Source organism: Crocodylus siamensis, chromosome 2 (genome assembly GCF_052110815.1).
Source record: "Crocodylus siamensis isolate JL-2025a chromosome 2, ASM5211081v1, whole genome shotgun sequence".
NCBI lineage: Eukaryota > Metazoa > Chordata > Crocodylia > Crocodylidae > Crocodylus > Crocodylus siamensis.
Window position 1 is genome coordinate 10,424,650 of NC_143396.1, and position 19,475 is coordinate 10,444,124.

A 19,475-nucleotide genomic window follows, 5' to 3' on the forward strand; every position below is an offset into this window, starting at 1 on the left:
TAAGGACTTGCAAACCCAGTTAGGCTCCAAAGGAGGAAAAATAGCAACACACAGAACTATTGCAAGGATATTTCCTTCGCAAAAGTTAGCATAAAGAGGGCAAAGCCCATAAATATTTGATGTTTCAGTCTGTCAGGCCGGGTCATTTGTGCTGACACCCACATTCACTCATTGCTACCCAAATGCGTTAGCAATGGAGTGCAAATCAAGGGGCTCTCACAGCCCAAACAGGAATAAGCCAGTGCTGTAAGAGATGCAAGGCAAAGGGGACACATGGTCACTTCTCCACTTCAACTCAAAACTGGAAGGGACTGCAGACTGGTCTTCAAATCTTCTTAAAGTCTTTACCTGGTGGAAGTTATTGCCATCCATACCAGTGGCTCAGTCACCTCAACCAGAAGGCCAGGTGAATGGCTTTATGCCGTTTCTTTGTGTTGGAAAATGAACACATGCTGAGAAACAGTCAAGATTTCTTCAAGATTATCTTAACCATCCAGGGGAATCAAGAATTCTTTTCCCCAGCTTCTCCTATCCCATTCCTCTGCATGGAGAAATTCAGTGGGAGAAAAATGTGACACGTTTCCCATGGTAAGTGACAAAATATTTTTCTCCTTATACAGTAATTGTAATGTTAGGACAATAATTGGTCGGGTGAGAAAGGATCTGAGATGTTTGTCTCTCAAACTGAAAGGGAAACTCTACAGAACAAAGTTCATAAGCAAAAACTTTAGTTTTCCATTTGTTCACCAGCCACTGTAATGTTTTGTGTAGCAGCTGGGACTCATGAGAGTATAATTCATTTATTTTCTGCTACATTAGTAGGGCAAATATCACCTAACGCCCACCAGTCTGGATTCAAAAAGGTTACCTGAACATCTTTATGTGCAAGACTCAGATTCACTGTGCTTCCAAGTCCAAAAGCACTCTGAACATCACCCTTGTGATACTAGGGATACTACTGCACTTCGTTCTTCATTAATAACTACACATTATTTTCAAGTAGAATATATAGATCATGAGTAATTATCAGAAGCACAAAGAAGAAAGAAACTGTGCTTTAGAAATAACATTATTAATGGTGTCAGAGAAACACAAACTCATATAAAAGCCATTACAGTACTATACAGTAACAGCCCATAACGTAACAACATTACTGTAAGTTGCAATTTTGGACCATTATTAAACAGCACTGTAGATTTTGTTAAAACACAAGAATTTCTCTATAAACATGGAGCTGAGTTGCAGAAGTTATTTTAAGATTTCTTCCCCTTACAGATAATTTAATTTACTTTTTATAAATAAGGATTTCCAAAACATCATGGTTTAGCCTAGAATAGTAGGATTGGTTGGGAGTCCTTAAGTCCAACCCCCTATGCAAATGCAGCATCCTACAACAAAAAACAGTTACTCCATAATTGGGTATTGTCTTACGAATCAAACATGCAAAGTATACTTAAAGCAATTTTATCTTGGAATATTGCAAAATAATTATTTCCTTTTTCTGGATTCTGATCTATTACAGAAAAATATCTTGGCTAATTTTATATTATCCATTCAGTGACCTGCATTAATTCAGTGGAAGTATTAATTAACCTAGAAAAGTGAGACATGGAAGTGAAATCTATTTTTTTTTTAGCATTTGTAAACAGAAGTAGTGAAGAAAGTGCTTTGACAGAAGAAAGTACCAAGAGATGAAAAACAGAAGCAATTTATTCATCAACATGAATAAAAGGAGTTTTTAAGCAATTTGAATCTCTTGTAATTTAAGGAGACAGGATAAACACCTTGACCTCAAGCTCATACTGGAGGGAGTTCAACAAACCAGGATTTAACCCTGTTTCTCTATGCTCATTCAAACCTCACTCTCAGGCAAACGCATACTTTACCATCTATATGCTAACAAAGACAGCGAGCAGCTGATATACAAGATAAGGACAAAATTAAAGGAGGAACTGACAGTATTGATTTTACACATCTCCAAATGATAAACTGCAGTTTTCTGCCATGTATATAGCTTAATTCCAAGGGAGATGTACATGTCTACTTAAGCAATCTGGATGGCCACTTCTCAACCAGCATGTACAGAAATTTAAGTTAAATATTTGAAAGACATACCTTCCTTTAACTGGTTCTTGTTTCTTCACCTCTTTTTTCACTTCAGACTGTAAGATAAAATCAACACTGAACAACTAAGAAATTCAGAAGTGGCAGCACAAAAAAAAAAATTCACATAAATCTGGTTAAAAGTAGCATACACCAGACTACAACAGAAAGATCTGATGAGTAAACTTCTAAAACTAGTTGCCATTACAGAACACATTTCACATAAAAGAACGCAGAAGTCCAACTTACAAAGTGACAAGTGAAGTAGCTAACCAATAAATATTTTTTCTGTAGAACATGTGGTATACCATCTTAATATCTTGTGGCTTTTATGACTGAGCTGGCTTTGAAAATATTTAACATTTGGTGTTCATTACATTTGCAGGTGGGGGTTTTAAATACACATCTCTTCCAGGCAGCACCCTCTTTCAGGTCCTTAGCATCCTCAGTGTAACAGCTGCAGAGCTCAGACTGAACTATGGCTTGTCTGACAGGCAGATCATGTACTGCTGAGGACATATATTAGAGTACTCTATTTAAAGACATATTATGTCCCAAATCCAACAAATGTTACAGCTGTAACAAACCCCAGCCTTGATTCCACTCTCCAGAATGTGCTGATGTGTTTTGTTTCTGTGATGCTGTTTCTTAGAGGATGATTAGGCCTTTTTGCTTAATTGTTTTGGACAAACTCCCTTTTTAAAATTTAAGAATGATGTCCTCTAAAAGACAAATCAGGAAAGAACCCAAGCTGTGCAGCTGCTATGGTGGTGGGTAAATGTTCAACCTTGCAAGCTGTGAGGAGGACTTTAAAAATGGAAGTGCTGAGCTCCAGTTCAGAGCAAAAGGAGTTTTTGGAACAATGCTGTATCAAACGAAGTTAAGAACCTCACCTTTACACAGCGCTGCAAGCCAATTCCAGATGTCAACAACTGATACAGACCCCACTGGCTTTATCAAGTGTCATCATTTAAATGCCATCACTCTCTTCCCACCCACTTCACACAGTATTTTATTTTAGTACTAAATGACGAGGAAAGCCTAACTGCGCACATCATAACTAGGTCATGCATGGAAGGAAGAAAACTGTTAAAATGCTGATGTTGGTTTACTTTTTAATTTGTTCCAAGAAATATTTGTTTAGAAAATGCACTGGAGCAATGGGAATTAGCAGTCTGTGCTTTTATGCTATCTGGACAATCAGAGCATCATAGAAAATGAGGGCTGTAAGGGACCTCAGGAGGTCACATCTAGTCCAACCCCCTGCTCCAAGCAGGGCCTGACAATGCTGGAAATCCTTTTCAGCAGTATAATTCAGGGCTTGGGCACACCACATGTTCATCACAGCGTGGAAAAAAAAAAAAAAGGAATGGCTAACATCAGTGAAGGTCCGTACACTGCAACTCACCTTATTCTGCTACAGCATTACTTGAGAATAACCAGGGGTAGAACTACACTGGTGCCAGAACTGTTCGCCCACCATCTATTTTGGGGTAACTTCGTTCAAGACCAGTGATTCTCACCTGGTGCATCATGAGATCCATTTAAGGATGCCACCTAAGCAACGTTAGCACTGTTAGGTGTGCAAACATGATTCACAAGATCAACCCAGACATTTCAAAACAGGAACCCGTAGTGTTAAAAATATTAGGACCTTTTCTGGTCTGAGTTCTCTGTAACAGAAGAATTGCTCTATCACTTTTCCATAGTAAAAAAATGCGTGAAAATATCTTTTTAATTGAGATGCTGCCAAATTCAGAAAAATTATGGAAGGGCGCCTTGAGTCTAAAAAGGTTAAAGAACACCACATGGTCATCACAGCGTAAAAAGCTCTAGGCAACAGACTTATTTCCCACACCCCTGCTCCCTGCCAATGAAGTATAGTAGCAAGAGCCTTTTGGTGCATTTCCCCAAATATAGAATCACAGAATCACTGAGTCGGGAGGGACCTAGACAGATCATCTAGTCCGACCCCCTGCCGTGGGCAGGAAGAAGCACTGGGGGGGGCAGGGGTCATACAACCCCAGCCAGGTGCCTGTCCAGTCTCCTTGTGAAGATCCCCAGGGAAGGTGAGAGCACCCCCTCTCTGGGGAGCCTATTCCAGGCTCTGGCCACCCTTACCGTGAAGTAGTTCTTCCTAATATCCAACCTCAACCTCTCCTCCCGCAGCTTGTGGCCGTTGTTCCTGGTGACTCCAAGGGGGGCCCTGGGGAACAGACGTTCCCGAGTCCCTGCTGCTGGCCCCTGATGAGGTTGTAGCAGCCACAAGATCCCCCTCGGTCTCCTCTTGCGGAGACTGAAGAGATGCGGGTCCCTCAGCCTCTCCTCATAGGGCTGGCCACGGAGGCCCCCAGCCATACGCGTGGCCTCCTCTGGACCCTCTCCAGGCTCCCCACGTCCCTCGTGAGGTGCGGCGCCCAGGACTGGACACAGGACTCCAGCGTGGCCTGACCAGCGCCGCATGGGGGGGGAGCAAGACCTCTCTGGACCTGTCAGTGATGCCCCTGTTGATGCAGGACAGGCTGCGGTCGGCTCTGCCTACTGCTTCGTTGCATTGGCGACTCCTATTCATCCTGGAGTCAATCCTGACCCCAAGATCCCTCACTGCCCCTGTGCTGCCGAGAGGGGCAGCCCCTAACCTATAGCCACAATGCTGGTTCCCCCTCCCCAGGTGCAGCACCCTGCACTTGTCCTTGTCGAACTGCATCCTGTTCAGATCCGCCCACTTCTCTAACCTGTCCAGGTCTGCCTGGACGCAGTCCCTGCCTGCCGGTGTAGTCGCTTTACCCCACAGCTTGGTGTCATCAGCAAACTTGCACAGGGTGCTCTCCACCCCCTCGTCCAGGTCGCTAATGAAGATCTTGAACAGCACCGGCCCAAGGACCGAGCCCTGGGGGACTCCACTGCCCACACGCCCCAGGTCGACATCGACCTGTCCACCCCCCCACTCTGGGTGCGCCCCCGGAGCCGGTTTGCCACCCGTGTGACCGTGCATTCCTCCATGCCGCAGCCCCTCAGCTTGCCCACCAGAACTGGGGGGGACACTGTGTCGAAGCCTTCTGGAAGTCCAAGACGACGACATCGACTTCCTCCCTCCCATCTAGGGTCTTTGTTCCCTGGTCACAGGAAGAGACCAGGTTGGTCAGGCAGGATCGGCCTGGCACGAACCCGTGCTGGTGACCCCTCAGCATCCCTTCCCCTGCAGGGCTCTCACAAATGTGGCCCTTGATCACTTTTTCAAAGACCTTCCCCAGGATAGAAGTGAGGCTGACTGGCCTGTAGTTGCCAGGCTCTTCCTTCCTTCCCTTCTTGAAATAGGGACCACATTGGCCCTTTTCCAGTCCTCAGGGACTTGGCCCGAGGACCAGGAGTCCTCCAACAGCCATGCCAATGGCTCCGCAATGACACCAGCCAATCCCCTCAGCACCCACGGATGAAGGTCACCCAGGCCCACCGACTTGGACACATCTAAGCCCTCCAGGTAATCCTTAACTAGGTCTGAACTAACAGTCAGGGGACTCGCAGCCTTCCCAGGCTTCTCTACACCATCACCTGAGAGCACCCCGTTGTCAGCGGACAGGAACACGGCAGCAAAGAACCTGTTGAAGAGTTCGGCCTTCTCTCGCGCCTCCATCACCAACTGCCCTGCCCTGCCCCGTAGGGGTCCAGTGTTACCCTGAGACTTCTTCTTGCTACCTATATACTTGAAGGACTTTGTTATCCTTAATCCCAGAAGCTAATCTAAACTCCAGTGCTGCTTTAGCCTTCCTATATATCTATAGCTTCCTATATAGCTACTTTGTTTCTCCACATTACATTGTATTTTAGTTCAGTGTACACCACCAGTATGAATGTCATGTGCTAAGCCTCAGAAAAAAGATGATGCATAAAGAAATAGCTGGTATGGAGGAACAGTGGAAAATGGGAGGGGAAGGGCACCACCTCTCCAGTACCAGGACACCAAGTCAGGAAATTCCCTCTCAGACTGCAACATATGACAAAAGAACTGCAAGTGCTGACAAACATACTCAAAGTCCAGATTTTTGATGGCAGCATGGAAGTTAACATCCTAACAAGCTCAGCAAATGGGCGGACGAGAACCTCATGGTGTTTAACACCGAAAAATGCAAGGTTCTCCACCTTGGGAGGAAAAACCTGCAGCATCCTTATAGGCTCGGCAGTGCTACGTTGGATAGCACTATAGAAGAAAGAGACTTGGGGGTCATCATTGACCACAAGATGGACATGAGCCTGCAATGCGATGCTGCGGCTAGTAAAGCGACCAAAACGCTGGCGTGCATCCATAGATGCTTCTCGAGCAAATCCCCGGACGTCATTCTCCCTTTGTACTCGGCCTTGGTGAGGCCGCAGCTGGAGTACTGCGTCCGGTTTTGGGCTCCACAATTCAAAAAGGATGTGGAGAAGCTTGAGAGAGTCCAGAGGAGAGCCACGCGCATGATCAGAGGGCAGGAAAACAGACCTTACGCCGACGGGCTGAGAGCCTTGGGACTCTTTAGCCTGGAAAAACGCAGGCTCGGGGGTGACCTGATGGCCACCTAGAAGTTTATCAGGGGTGACCACCAGGATCTGGGGGGACGTCTGTTCACCAGAGCGCCCCAAGGGATGACGAGGTCGAACGGTTATAAACTACTGCAAGACCGTTTCAGGCTGGACATAAGGAAGAATTTCTTTACTGTCCGAGCCCCCAAGGACTGGAACAGTCTGCCAGCGGAGGTGGTTCAAGCACCTACACTGAACACCTTCAAGAGTAAACTGGATGCTTATCTTGCTGGGATCCTATAACCCCAGCTGACTTCCTGCCCTTTGGGCGGGGGGCTGGACTCAATGATCTCCCGAGGTCCCTTCCAGCCCTGATGTCTATGAAATATTCGCACACACTGGAACTGGATTAGTTACTGCAGTACTATACACTGTTTAATTAGGCCCAAATCTAGGTTTTGTAAAAAGAAGCTTTTGCAAAATAATACAATGGAAACCTAAAAAGCAAGCATTCCCTTGGCATACTTGTAAATGACACACTGGGTTAGTATACAACAGCCTGCAAGTGAACTTGATTCCAAATTTTATGACACAAAAGGTAAAACATAAAATGGAAGTGTAGAGCTTAAAGTTTTCTGCTCTAATAACTTATTAGCAGGGATCTTGGTTTTCTCTGATGTAGAAAAGTCCCCAGTTATCTGTTAAAAAGAAAAGTAACCCCAAACCCACATTTTTCCATGATTAAAATGAAACACCACTGTATATTAGTGGTGTTTCATTTAAATCATGGAAAAATGTGGATTTGGGATTACTTTTCTAACTGAAAATTGGTGATTTTTTAAAATAAAAAACCCAGGATCCCTGCTTATTAGTAACTCCTCAAGATAGCCTATTATTTTAACCTGACAATATTCCCTTAAGCATGGTTGTAAAACTGTGGGATCTGCTGCTTTCATGAGGCTGGAAGGCACCAAAACACTAACCTCACGTTCAACGATATGGGTCATCTTCAGAGGTGTGTTTATATTGATAGGGTTGTCTCACTTTACACAACAGCCACCAAATTACTGAACCCCATTAGAGACCAGCACCCTACAGAGTACTGCTCTAGGCATTTTTACTATTGCATCAGAAAACACAGATCAGACATTTTCATACTACCAAGAGTCAGGGCAGCAGACAGACAAGTGCCTAGATGGCCCTGATCGCCTGGGTGGCACTAGCTGCCAGGTTGCTCGCAGCTGGCCCCTGTTGAAGTGATGCATGGCACTTCTCTGTGGATGCTCAGCAAGATGGGTGTTCCCACTGTCTAGCCCCAGGGCTCTGGATTCCTAGTCCTGGCTCTTGATTGCTTGCTCCTAAGTCTTGGTGCTTGATTCCCAGACCTGGCTCCTGGTTCTACCTCCGAGTTTGCTGCTTTGGTTCCTGATCCTTGGTTCCTAGTCTCATTCCCACTGCCCCTCCAGCTTATGGTCTCCAGCTCCCACCTGGATCTCTGTCTAACCCCTGGTACTGCAACCTCTTCAGCTCTTGGGCTCCCAACTCTGAACCCCCTACACTTGTGCCGTTATTCCGAAACCCAGCCTCCCATATCTGGGTCAGCCTGCAATGTATCCCAATGGTAAAAGCGCTTGCCTCTTCTAGTCCTAACATTACTACTCCTGCCACTCTCTCAGGCACAGTTGCTGCTATAGAGATGCTAGTATTTTCTAAATCAGACCCACCCCCTCAACTTCATCCAAATTACACAGCAGGAAAAACACTGCTTTGAAAACAGAATGCTGAAAACAGCTCTTTGTTTGCACTGAGCAATAACCTCGTTCAACATGGAGAGTGACAAAGCCATGCTCTGCTGGTACAATGGCTAGAGAAAGCACACTTGCATCTTACACTGGCTCCACAATGTCTCGTCAAAAGATGCTCCTTCATCTTACTTGTCAGCATTTGCATAAGTTGGTATTTATTTTTCAGTCCTAATAGGCAGTTTACTAATACTGCTCTACATTTTCTGAACTGCTGTAGTCCATTAACTCAGAATGAAATAACATAGGATGCTCCTAAGAGAAGGTATAAACTTGGATCCCTTTTTTCTTACAACAGAATCAGTATCATACAGGATAGTAATGGAAATTACTTCTAAGCAACCTGACAGGATATTACAGAATGAAAGCACTTACCTAGCAATAAATTAGCTACTTCTTTATTAGACTAGCTTTTTCCATTGCAAGTCTCCAATTTAAACTGACTCTTCTTTTCATGCGTTAATGCTACAGTGCACTGGATTAACACAACATTACTAGGAAAATATTACTATCCGTCAGGCAGATCAGCAGACCAAACTCCTGCTCCTGTGTTATTTCTGTCCAACTGTGGCACAAGGCAAGTTAAATATATCTGAGAAAAGTTTAAAGCAGTGAAGGCCAACGTTTTTGGCAGGCAGGTCACAAATTAGCCCTAGACCCTCCCCAAGTTTCCCACCTAGCCCCCAACCTGATCTACTGCTCTTTCTGCCCCCTCCCCAATCTGCTGCTGGGTCGCTTGCCCCCTCCCATCCACTGCATGGCACAGGGTGGCCACCCTTTAAACCAAGAATGGTTATTTTGCAGCAACTGAGGTTCTTCAAGATGCAGTGCAAGATGGGTGCCGCTCTTGGTCCATATGCAGTCAGCATGCACAAGTCTGGATTTCTTTTGACCAGCGCTGTCTGATCGTCCCATGCCTGTGCTGCAGCTATTCCTGCAACCCCACCCGAGAGCAGATCGAGCCCAACATTTCCTTCATTAATACAGAAGCATAGGACTTCTGTCATGCAACAGAAGAATGTGCCATTAGGGCTGTAAACAGTTAAATAATGATTTTAGTTATACTGTTAGCTATTTAGTGACTTCTGGCAGGAATGGCCTGGGCCCCTTCTGTCCTCACCATGCTCCCGGCACCGTGTGGGCCCCAAATTGCTGGCAGGCAGCCATGGGTAGGAGATGGTGAGCACAGGCGAGCTACTAGGGGGCTCTGCCCAGATGTGGAGCTGTGGCTTCCCCTCACTCCCACGTGTAGGAACTGGGGCTGTAGATCTGTCCTGTGCCTGGATGCCACTGCCACAGAGAGGGATGGTGGGAGGGAGGTGCCATCCCCCCATCCCACAGGGGTCAGACAGGGCCTTCCCCCGGCAGCAGCGAGACTCCCAGCATTGCTGGGGTGGGGGTGGAACGTGTGGCGCAGCACAGATCCTGGACAGTGCGTTACGGCTACAACAGCAGCCTCCCAGGCTGGAGCTGTTGCACCGCTCTGCCTTAGGGCCACACTCCCCGTGCCAGGAGCCAGTGACAACCCCTCAGACCCAGTGTCACCTGCTCCAGCTGCCATGGTGCTGCAGTGGCACAAGCATGCCCAGGCCCCAAGCAGGCCGGTCAGACAGACCCACTGTGAGGCCGGGAGTCTTGCTGCTGCAGTGGAAAGGCTCAGCACCTTCCTCCCTCCCTGTGGAGGCAGGATACAGGCATAGGAGAAGGCTGCAGTCCTGGCTCTGTCTGCAGACCCAGCCCCTGCCCATGGGGGTAAGGGGAAGCCACAGCTCTGCAGCTGGGCAGCATCCCTTAGCAGACCAGCTACATCTGTCGCTCCCTCCCCCTGGCTCTCTACAAAAGTCACCTGGGGCCCACACAGTGCTGGGTACACGATGAAGACATAAAGAGGCTGGGGACATTCCTGCCAGGGGTCACTAAGCTAATGGTTCACCATTTAAGCAATATAAATTGGAGACAGTTAAACTAATACATTTTAAAAATGATATCTGCATTCCTACCTGCAGCAGTTCTAGGCTGGCAGAGCTATACGAGGAAGCTGCACTTGTAGAAATGAGGTTTATCCTATCAAGAGACTTTTTCTGGTGATATAATTTAAATTGGTTTTCCAAACAGACTAAGATTTACAAGTGAAAGGGTTCCCCCCGCCCCAACCTTTGGGAAACACATGAACTGCTTCATACACAATTCTGAACCTGTTCTATGGAGGAACATGGGCAGAAGCAAGAAGATACATTTGTTTTCATGAAATGTTGCATCCAGGTGACCTGCCACGAGGCCTTCAATCTTTTCTATCCTTCAGTCTAATAACTGGCTCATAAGTGGGGAGCAGGTAAAATCTATTAATATTATATTTTGAGATTTCAAGAGAAAAGAGAGACTCCCAAGCTGGAAAAAAAAAATCCAGAATAAAACCCTGAAGGAATTCAGACACTAAAAGGTGGGAAAATAAAGCATGGTCCCTGATACGCAGGAGCCACGCAGAAATTGTATATAAATGTTTGTTGGACCATGAGAAAAATTCTGAATACTGGATGACTGCAAATAGTCGAATATTGCTACAGTGCTGAGATGGGCACGGTCAAGGGAAGGGGCTTGTGGCAACAGCCCAAAAACAAAACCTATTACTTAGTGTCATAGAAGTGAATGCAGTTGAGGTGTTCCTGGTTTGGCGTGGACCAGTCTGAACTTCAGCCAAATGGTTTCAAATCCAGACTATCAAACTGGGATCTAGGTATGGGCTGCAATCAATATGTAGAAGAGCCATGCAGGGGCAGAGCAGAAGAGGGTCACCAACTAGTTACTGTGATCATAAATCAAACTTCCTGTCTCAGTTTCCTCAGAAACCTAGGTATCATCACCCAAACTGGGGGGAAACGCATACATCAAGTCCCAGAGTCCAGGGGACAAAAAAAAGGTACGACAGGAAGCCCAAACTAGAGCCCCCTCTCATGCGTGGCATTTTTTTTTGATCTGTGACAAACAAGTACATTCCTGCCCATCAGAGACAAGCCTACTTCTTACACCCTGCATGCTGGGCTTGTGCCAAAGAGAACTATAAGTCTCCCTCAATTAGGGAGGCCACTAGGAGCATAACAGACTTTTTGGGACAACCAAAGAGAAAACAGGGATGGGAGGGATGGTCACAGGTTCATAACAAGGGATCCAAGTGTGGAAACCAAACAGCACACTGGCCAGCGCCCATGGGTGCATTCAGACAAGCACACATATGCAGTTTGGGGCACTGAGGACCCATCTGAGGCACTGCAAACTGCATGTACTCCACATGCAGGCATTTGCTATGCTGCTAATTTGCAATACAGGGGGTGGGGAGGAGAGCCCAGTGTCAAAAAAAAAACAAAACAAAAAACCTGTGCACTGCCCAAAACCAGAGCCTGGCCAGCCAGCCAGAGCCAAGCTCCAGCCGCTGGCCAGGCTCTGCACGCTTGGCTCACCACTGATGGACCCCCAGGACCCCAGATAAATCCCCAGCCTCCCCTCCCCTACCTGGAGTAACTTGCCGCACGCCAGAGTGCATGTTAAGGGGCATTCCCCAGGAACAACTAGCAGCAACACAGATGTGCGCTGCTGCTAGTCGTCTCCAGGAAACGCATGTTCCCGCTTGTGGGGACGTGGCCTATCAGTCCAAAGAGCCTGTGGACACTGCCCAGTGAAACTCTGCCCAGAGATGTGCATAGTGGAGTGACAGGAAAACACCCTGCTCCTCGGCCCCATAGTTGGAGACAGGATAGAGGACTAGATGGACCACTGGTCTGACCCAGTATGGCACTTATGCGCTGAGCAACCAACCTGCGCTGTGGGTGTCAAAGCTGCATAGGGACTCCCAGCACTAAACAAGTGGGAACACATAACTAAGTAATAAAATACCCCATACATCCTTTGTTAAATGGATGATGGGAGAGATGGAAGCAGAGAGAGAAAGAAGCAAATAGAGAGAAGATAATAAATTTTACAGGGACAAGGGGGGAAAAGCAGCTGGGAAATGAAAAGTTGGAGGAGAGGAGACTTTTAAATTGGTCTCCCCTAAGCTGTCAGGATGTCATATCAGCAGCACTTGGTGATCCTTGAAGCTAGGGGTCAGCAACCTTTTAGGAACAGGTGGCCAAATTAAGGCACATCAGTTCCAGGGCAGGCCACTGTTTGCAACCCTGCTGCTACTGTTACCCCAGCTTTGCAGGCCAGATGTAATCTCTTGGTAGGCCGCATCCAACCTGCAGGCTCTATGTTGCTGACCCCTGATCTAAGCTATAACCACCAATTTCCTCAGAGACAACTTGAAAGCTGTTCAATATTCTAAAATTAACTTTTATAAAAGAAAGTAGCTTAAAGGTGGGCCGCAGGGCAACAAACTGATTTTGAAACAGCAGCTGGGCTGGAGATTATTTTTATTCCTTTGGCCTTTCAAAAAAAACTGAAGTGCAAATATTATCCAGGGAACATGCTATATGCAATAAAAATACAGCAAAGATAAGGGAAAAGCAAATTACTGAGCAGCATTTTAATATTAATATGCCATTCTAGAAACTAGCATCTTAGTACACTTCTGTAGTAGTCACAGGTACTCAAACTTTAGGTTCAAGTCTCAAAACGCATCTTAGACTGGTATCAATTTTACCTTAGGGAAAAGCCGGTCCACTCCACCAAATAATCAAAAGAATCACCTTACCTCCACAGGATCTCTCTTTGGTGACAGTGTACAGGTCAATGTGTTTTCACCCATGTTATACGGATACTGCTTTAGGAAGCAGTACATAGATTTAGCTGATTCAGGACTATCAAGCTGAAGAATTGCCTTAAAAAAAACAAAACACAAACCCATAACTTTTTATTCTCCAGGTATAGTTAATGCTTAAAACCAAAACAAAGTAGCAATTATTGTTCAAGTCTGATTTATTTAGTTGAGAACTCAAACAGAGGTTTACCAAATAAAGTTGCTATAACATCAGATTCATTTTCCTGTTTTTACAAGTATTTCTATACATATTCTATTTATTCATTGAGGGGAAAAAGGTATTCTTCTGATAGGACATCAAAGGGATTCCAAATCTGAACAAAGGATGTAACTTCTTTTTAAAATAATTATGTTAAAGATCTTTCTCCTTCCTGAGCTGATGTTTGAAATGGTCTTTGGGAACGATAAAAAGCAACACCATCAAATTTGGGTGGACTCACTTTTCTTCCCCAAGTGTATGTGCAAGCTTCTGACTCTCTAGTTTCACTATGATATTGCCCTAATACCCTTTTTTTCAGGGCTGGGGGAAATGCATTAACGTGAGTGAGCTATCATTATGTTGGTGCATAAAAAAGGAAGTACGTCTGACTATCAACAATAGAGCAGCAAAGCAATAAAGTCCATCAAACATATTAAAAACAAAAGAAGTTCCTCTCCACCATTCGTTCAGTAATAATGACTTCAGTGGTTACCTATAATAATAGGTATAAGAATTTCAGATAAAGAGGTGATATTAAGCTGACAGTAGTAACCTGTTAAAGGCCGCTCCAGCTAAAAACATTTTTTTCCAGACAGGTCTAACATTTCTGTTCCTAAGCAGGAACGATCAGGATGCATCTCTGATGGAATCACTTTGTCAGAAAATGCTGATTCAATGGAATGGATACTCAACAAGATTTTTTTGAAAACCCAGAAGCATCCAGCTTGCTCCATATCCCTGCCTGACAACAGGATGCGTTTCACTTTCTTATTTTATTTTAAAAATGACTAAGAACAGCTGCTACTAAAATATTAAACATGGATAATAAAAGTATAAAATACAAAATACAAAGAGTCAATTTCAAAACATTAATTTCAAGACATCAGTATGTAGCATTCTGAATTTCTCTAACCAATTATTATTCTACAGGATATTTTAATATTCCCACCTTACATTCTTAAATAGATTTTTTTCCCCAACATTTCAAATTAACTCTTGTAATTCTTAGCTTCTAGCACCTCTATTTCCAATATCCAAGGCTCATACTTGGAAGGGTATCTATAAGAACGTAAGATTCTCCAGAGCCTGACAAAATTCTTCCACTCTTCAGGACCGGAACAAGCTACAAAACCTTCTTTTCTCCAGCAAGCAGGATATGCTAGCACCAGTGAGAAGCAAAGGTCTACATTTTAGTCTTCAAACGCTGACCTCTTAAAAACAGTAGCACATTTTTGGTTTTGGCAGATCACCAGATCAGGTGACATGACCTTTTCTTCCCTCACTTCTGCCTTCAGATGAAGGGCCTCATACACCAAGAACAGTATTTACCTTCTTTTTATTTTTCAACACAATATAGTGATCCACTTTCCCAAATCGAAGTCCCACACAGACGACTTCAAGTTCTGTGTATCCATCATCTGGTAAGTTACCAAGATGCACAAACTGATTGTGCAGGGTTTCTGTATTTTCCTAAGTATGGGAAAGAAAAATACAAAAACCGAAATGAAGAATTAATAAATTGAACTGGCAAGCAAAGACAGTCATGGTAAAATCCTCTGGATATAAAACTGAGATAATATCCATATACCCAGTACTGGAGTGGGGGGGGGGGGGGGGGGCGGCGCGGCGGATTGCCAATATACTGCCAGAGACACTTCCATCATCACTAATGAGGGAGACTCCAGCACAAAGGATACAAAAAGGTCTTTTGATGGCAGGTAAGTTTTTACAGAACTCATCTGGTCTGAAAATGGACAGATGGCATTGATAACATGACAGCAATACCAGGAGTACTTCTAACACGTAATTTTAGCACTGAGCGATTTATGCGGTACCAGAAAGGAGGGTCCTTATTAGATACAATGACCAGTATCTGGAGGGGTGTTGCTAGAACCCTTTTTTGGGAGTCTTGAGCTACTCAAATCTCAAAGACTTGAAAGAATTTATGTCTTTTTAAAACCAGAAGAAACCTGAGGGAGACCCTTTGTCTTTTCTTCCTATCACGCACATTTTTACTAGAGGTGGAAGACAAGTCTTTTTACAGCATGAGCAGAAGCAGCAGACATGTCATTCTTTGATGAGCGCTCTGGTGTTTCTAACACACAAACAAGGAAGAGACATGCATGGATCTCTCCAAAAGCAGCCTGTTTAGTTAAGATTGCGGAGCTCTCTAAAAAACAAACAGTGTATTGAAAACATCTTTCTGCCACACGCTTCTCAGTCAGATACAGCAAGCATGTCTGCACTGTATGTTAACATCCCTATGCAGCTGCTCCCAAGTGCACAGGAGACAGGTGTTGTGAGTGTAGCTGCATGCGGATATCCCTGGAGATGCTTCACTGCTGGTGCATATAAATGAGAGCAGGCGGGAAAGGGCATACTCTCCTCTCCGAGAATAACAAGAACGCAAAGTAGATATACTCAATGCACCTCTGATATGTCCATCATCTAAAGACATTATTACCTCTCACATCAACCTTTGAAGTCTGGAGACATACCAATTTAAACTCAGTACCAAGATCTTAGACACCAAGTAAAGATAATTTCCTCAAAGAAGGAAGAAAGGAAGTGACATCACTTCTGTATCAACTTATTCAGTCTCTAGCTATCTACAGAGAGCGAAGAATACACAATGCACAGTTAGAAACACTGCAACTTCTGACTCTGTTACAGACAATGAGAAGGAATTGGGGGAAGGTGGCATGACCAAGGCCTTCATTTTCTTTTTTGGAGCACAGAAGGACATCCCGGGTGTAAACACAATCCCAAAGGATACTGCAAACTAAAAAAATAACCCAGGAAGCACTGAACATGAATATGCATTAACAGTAGGACAAAAGATGGATAAGTGCTTAAAGAAAAGAAGTGTTGCCCTTGAGAGCCAAGCATTCTATGACTTTAATAAGGTTGGAGGAGGACAAGTATTTGCAAACAGAATGAAAGAGGTTCTCCTAGGACTCTTGGTGAATGTTTAATACCTGCATTCATACACTCTGCATCTAAGTTAAGGGCACAGAATCACAGAACCAAAAAGGACCTGTAAGAGTATCAAATCCAGTCCCCTGATGTGGGCAGGAAGTTATTGGGCTCAAATGACCTCAACAAGGTGCCTGTCCAGGCATGCTTACCCATTGCTCTCCTCCCTCTTTGACTGTGCTCCATGTGGTTTCCTGACTGACTACAATGGACTTCTGATTACTATTTATGTTCTACACTTTATGTACACAAAAAGTAAAAGAGACTTGCTTAAAATTATTAAAATTAAAATAAAACATGAAAAAAGTGTTTACATAAATTTAAGTAACTGATAATGCTCAACCTAACTGCTGTGAAATGTAAAATTATGAAAATGACTACATTTGTACTGTTTTTAAAGAAGCGTGTACATTACCTTACTGTTGGTATCTTTAATCATAGAAGTAAATATAGCTTCCTAAAAAGAAAAGGAATATGGGTTAAAACTTCCAAACTTAAAAAAAATGGTTGGCAAGTTAAAGAATCCCATTGACTCTACCAACAACTTTTTCAGACTGTGTTTTAATATATTAAAACAGGCAGCAACATTTCTGAAGATCATTTTAGATTGATATTGCCAACCCTCCCCACCCCCCAAAAATAATTTCATTATGAAATTTGCATTCTTGTTACAAAAACAAGATGTTTGCAATTCTGTTCACTGACATGTTTGAAAAGGGAACAACAAAAGATACAGGGAAAATACCAGTCTTCAAGTCTAAAAATGAGACACTCAAAGAAGTACTGTTAGATAGCCTGGATAAAAAGATTTTCAAGGAAAAGAGGGCAGAGGCATGGCAAACAGGCTACCAGTAGACTCAGAGAGCAAGATCCAAATGAATATTAAGTATAGAGAGCTTGTCTAGAATAGGGACACAGGCTAGCAGGGAAGAAGGACAAAGTGATTTTAATTAAGCTAACTATTCTATTTTTAGTATATGTTTTGAATAAGTTTCACTAACCTCATCTTTTATGTTCTTGTATTCAGGCACCATATTAATGCAGAGCTGATTCCCCTCCACAGACATTGGGAAGCAGGTATAAAATTTGACCATGGAATCTGCAGATTTTCTATTGATTTCCAGATATGCCTTTTAAACAGAAAAAAAAAGAGCCTAAGTGTCCTGCCAAGCACATTATGAAAGCAAAACTGCCCCCTCCTCTTGCTTATTATAATCAGTACGTTTCACAAAAATATCTCAAAGGGCTTATTTAGAGGATGTTAAATCTATTGGCCATTTTTTTAAAAAACAAATGAGAATACCTTTTTATGAGAAGATAAAATTAAAACATCTTTCAGTCCTCCAAATGGCTTTGCTAGATTGGACACTTCCTCAACAGAATACCCTTTTTCAGGCAAGTTTGAAATAAGAACTACACACATATCATCAAGATCCTGCAAACAAACAGAGGTACAGATATTCACTCACTTTACCAGTGGTGTAAATCCAAATTGCTAGATAGCTTTTTTGCTCTTTAGCTTAAAAGTACATTCTTCACCAGATAAAAGCTATATTGAACTGCATAGTTTAACAGCTGTAATTTTAGGATTAAACACACATAGGAATACTGTAATTATCCGAAAGCAAGCATTACAAACCCAGAAAATGTCAAAGTTAAGTTTAAACAAAAAAGAAATACATAGGTGTCAGATTATGGAAATACAAAACAATAAAGAAGGAGTTTCAGGTATGATGAACCGACCTGGAAGAAAGCACAAGAGAATGGGGAAAATGCTCTATACCAGTGATTCTCAATCATGGTGCTGCAGCACCCTGGGGAGATGCAAGATGATTTTCAGGATACAACACAGTATTTGCACTGTTAGATGCACAAACAGTGCAACACGCTTGAAGACAGGCTACAGATACAGATGGACCTTGACAGGCTGGCAAACTGGGCGGATTGGAATCTGACTATTAAGTTCAACGTTGAGAAATGTAAAGTGCTGCACTTCGGGACAAACAACCCCCAACATGCCTACAGACTTGGTGACACCAAACTGACTAGCACCACCAATGAAAGAGACCTCCGGGGGGGGTGGGGCGGGGCGGTAATAGCAGATCACAGTATGAGTATGAGCCAACAGTGCAATGCTGTAGCCAGCAGGGCAAGCATGCATCAATCGATGCATCTCCAGCAAAGACAAGGAGGCAATTCTTCCACTCTGCTCAGCACTGGTGAGACCACAGCTGGAGTACAGCGCCCAGTTCTGGGCACCACACTTTAACAAAGATGTGGACAAGCTAGAGACAGTACAGAGAGTCACCTGTATGATCAGAGTCTTACACAGCAAGCCATACGAGGAAAGATGCATCTGGGACTCTTCAACCTGAGTAAAAGAAGGCTGAGAGGGGACCCGGTAGCAGCTTACCGCTACACTAGGGGGGTCTATCAAGGGCTCAGTGAGCAACTGTTCACTAGGGCACCCACCAAGGGGAAAACCAGGAGTAATGGCCACAAACTCCTGGAAGACCGATTCAGGCTCAACTTTAGGAAAAACTTCTTCACAGCCAGGGTGTCCAGACTGTGGAATAAGCTCCGTCCAGAGGTGGTGCAATCATCTACCCTGGAAATCTTCAAGAGGAGACTGGATAGTCACCTTGCTGGGGTCACCTGACCCCAGTTATCTTTCCTGCTTGGTGCAGGGGGGCTGGACCCAATGATCTTCCGAGGTCCCTTCCAGCCCCTTACAATCTATGAAACACCTACAAGTGTGTTACAAAATAAACCCAAAGATTTCAAACATGAATCCAGAGTGTGAAAAAAATGGTCTAATTCATACATCTGCCTCTCCCCCACATTCTCTAATTTTAGGAGGTCCTGTGTATATGTATATATAGACCCGAGGATCTGCTTTAGCCTCTTTTTACTAACACTGAATTTGACCTTATTTCCCAGATTCAAGAAACATTTTTGGGCTGAACATGAAAAACTAACCATGCTGGCTGGCTCAGGTGGTTCTTCTTTCTTTGTAGTTTCTGCAGAAGCTTCTTTTAAAAAAAATTAAAAATGAGAGAGAGAGAGAGAACGCTTTAGGTTAGCAACTTTCTTTAGCTACCATGAAAGTGTGTTTATAAATCTATAAAACGCCTATCAAAAT

At 44.0% G+C, this 19,475-nt stretch overlaps 1 protein-coding gene across 3 annotated transcripts in view; it reads right to left on the reverse strand.

Moving 5' to 3' along the window:
* Nucleotides 1-19,475, reverse strand: part of ZNF638 (zinc finger protein 638) — a 118,511-nt gene that overhangs the window by 19,637 nt on the left and 79,399 nt on the right. For 2 of the 3 annotated variants that reach the window (XM_090035145.1, XM_090035148.1), the window contains exons 14-20: nt 19,313-19,365; nt 17,637-17,768; nt 17,335-17,463; nt 16,749-16,790; nt 14,687-14,827; nt 13,093-13,218; nt 2,116-2,162 (exon numbers count right to left, since the gene is read on the reverse strand). In XM_090035145.1, the coding sequence (XP_089891271.1) occupies nt 2,116-2,162; nt 13,093-13,218; nt 14,687-14,827; nt 16,749-16,790; nt 17,335-17,463; nt 17,637-17,768; nt 19,313-19,365 (670 nt within the window). The remainder of the gene's footprint in view (nt 1-2,115; nt 2,163-13,092; nt 13,219-14,686; nt 14,828-16,748; nt 16,791-17,334; nt 17,464-17,636; nt 17,769-19,312; nt 19,366-19,475) is intronic. The other variant, XM_090035147.1, reaches the window with a different exon arrangement.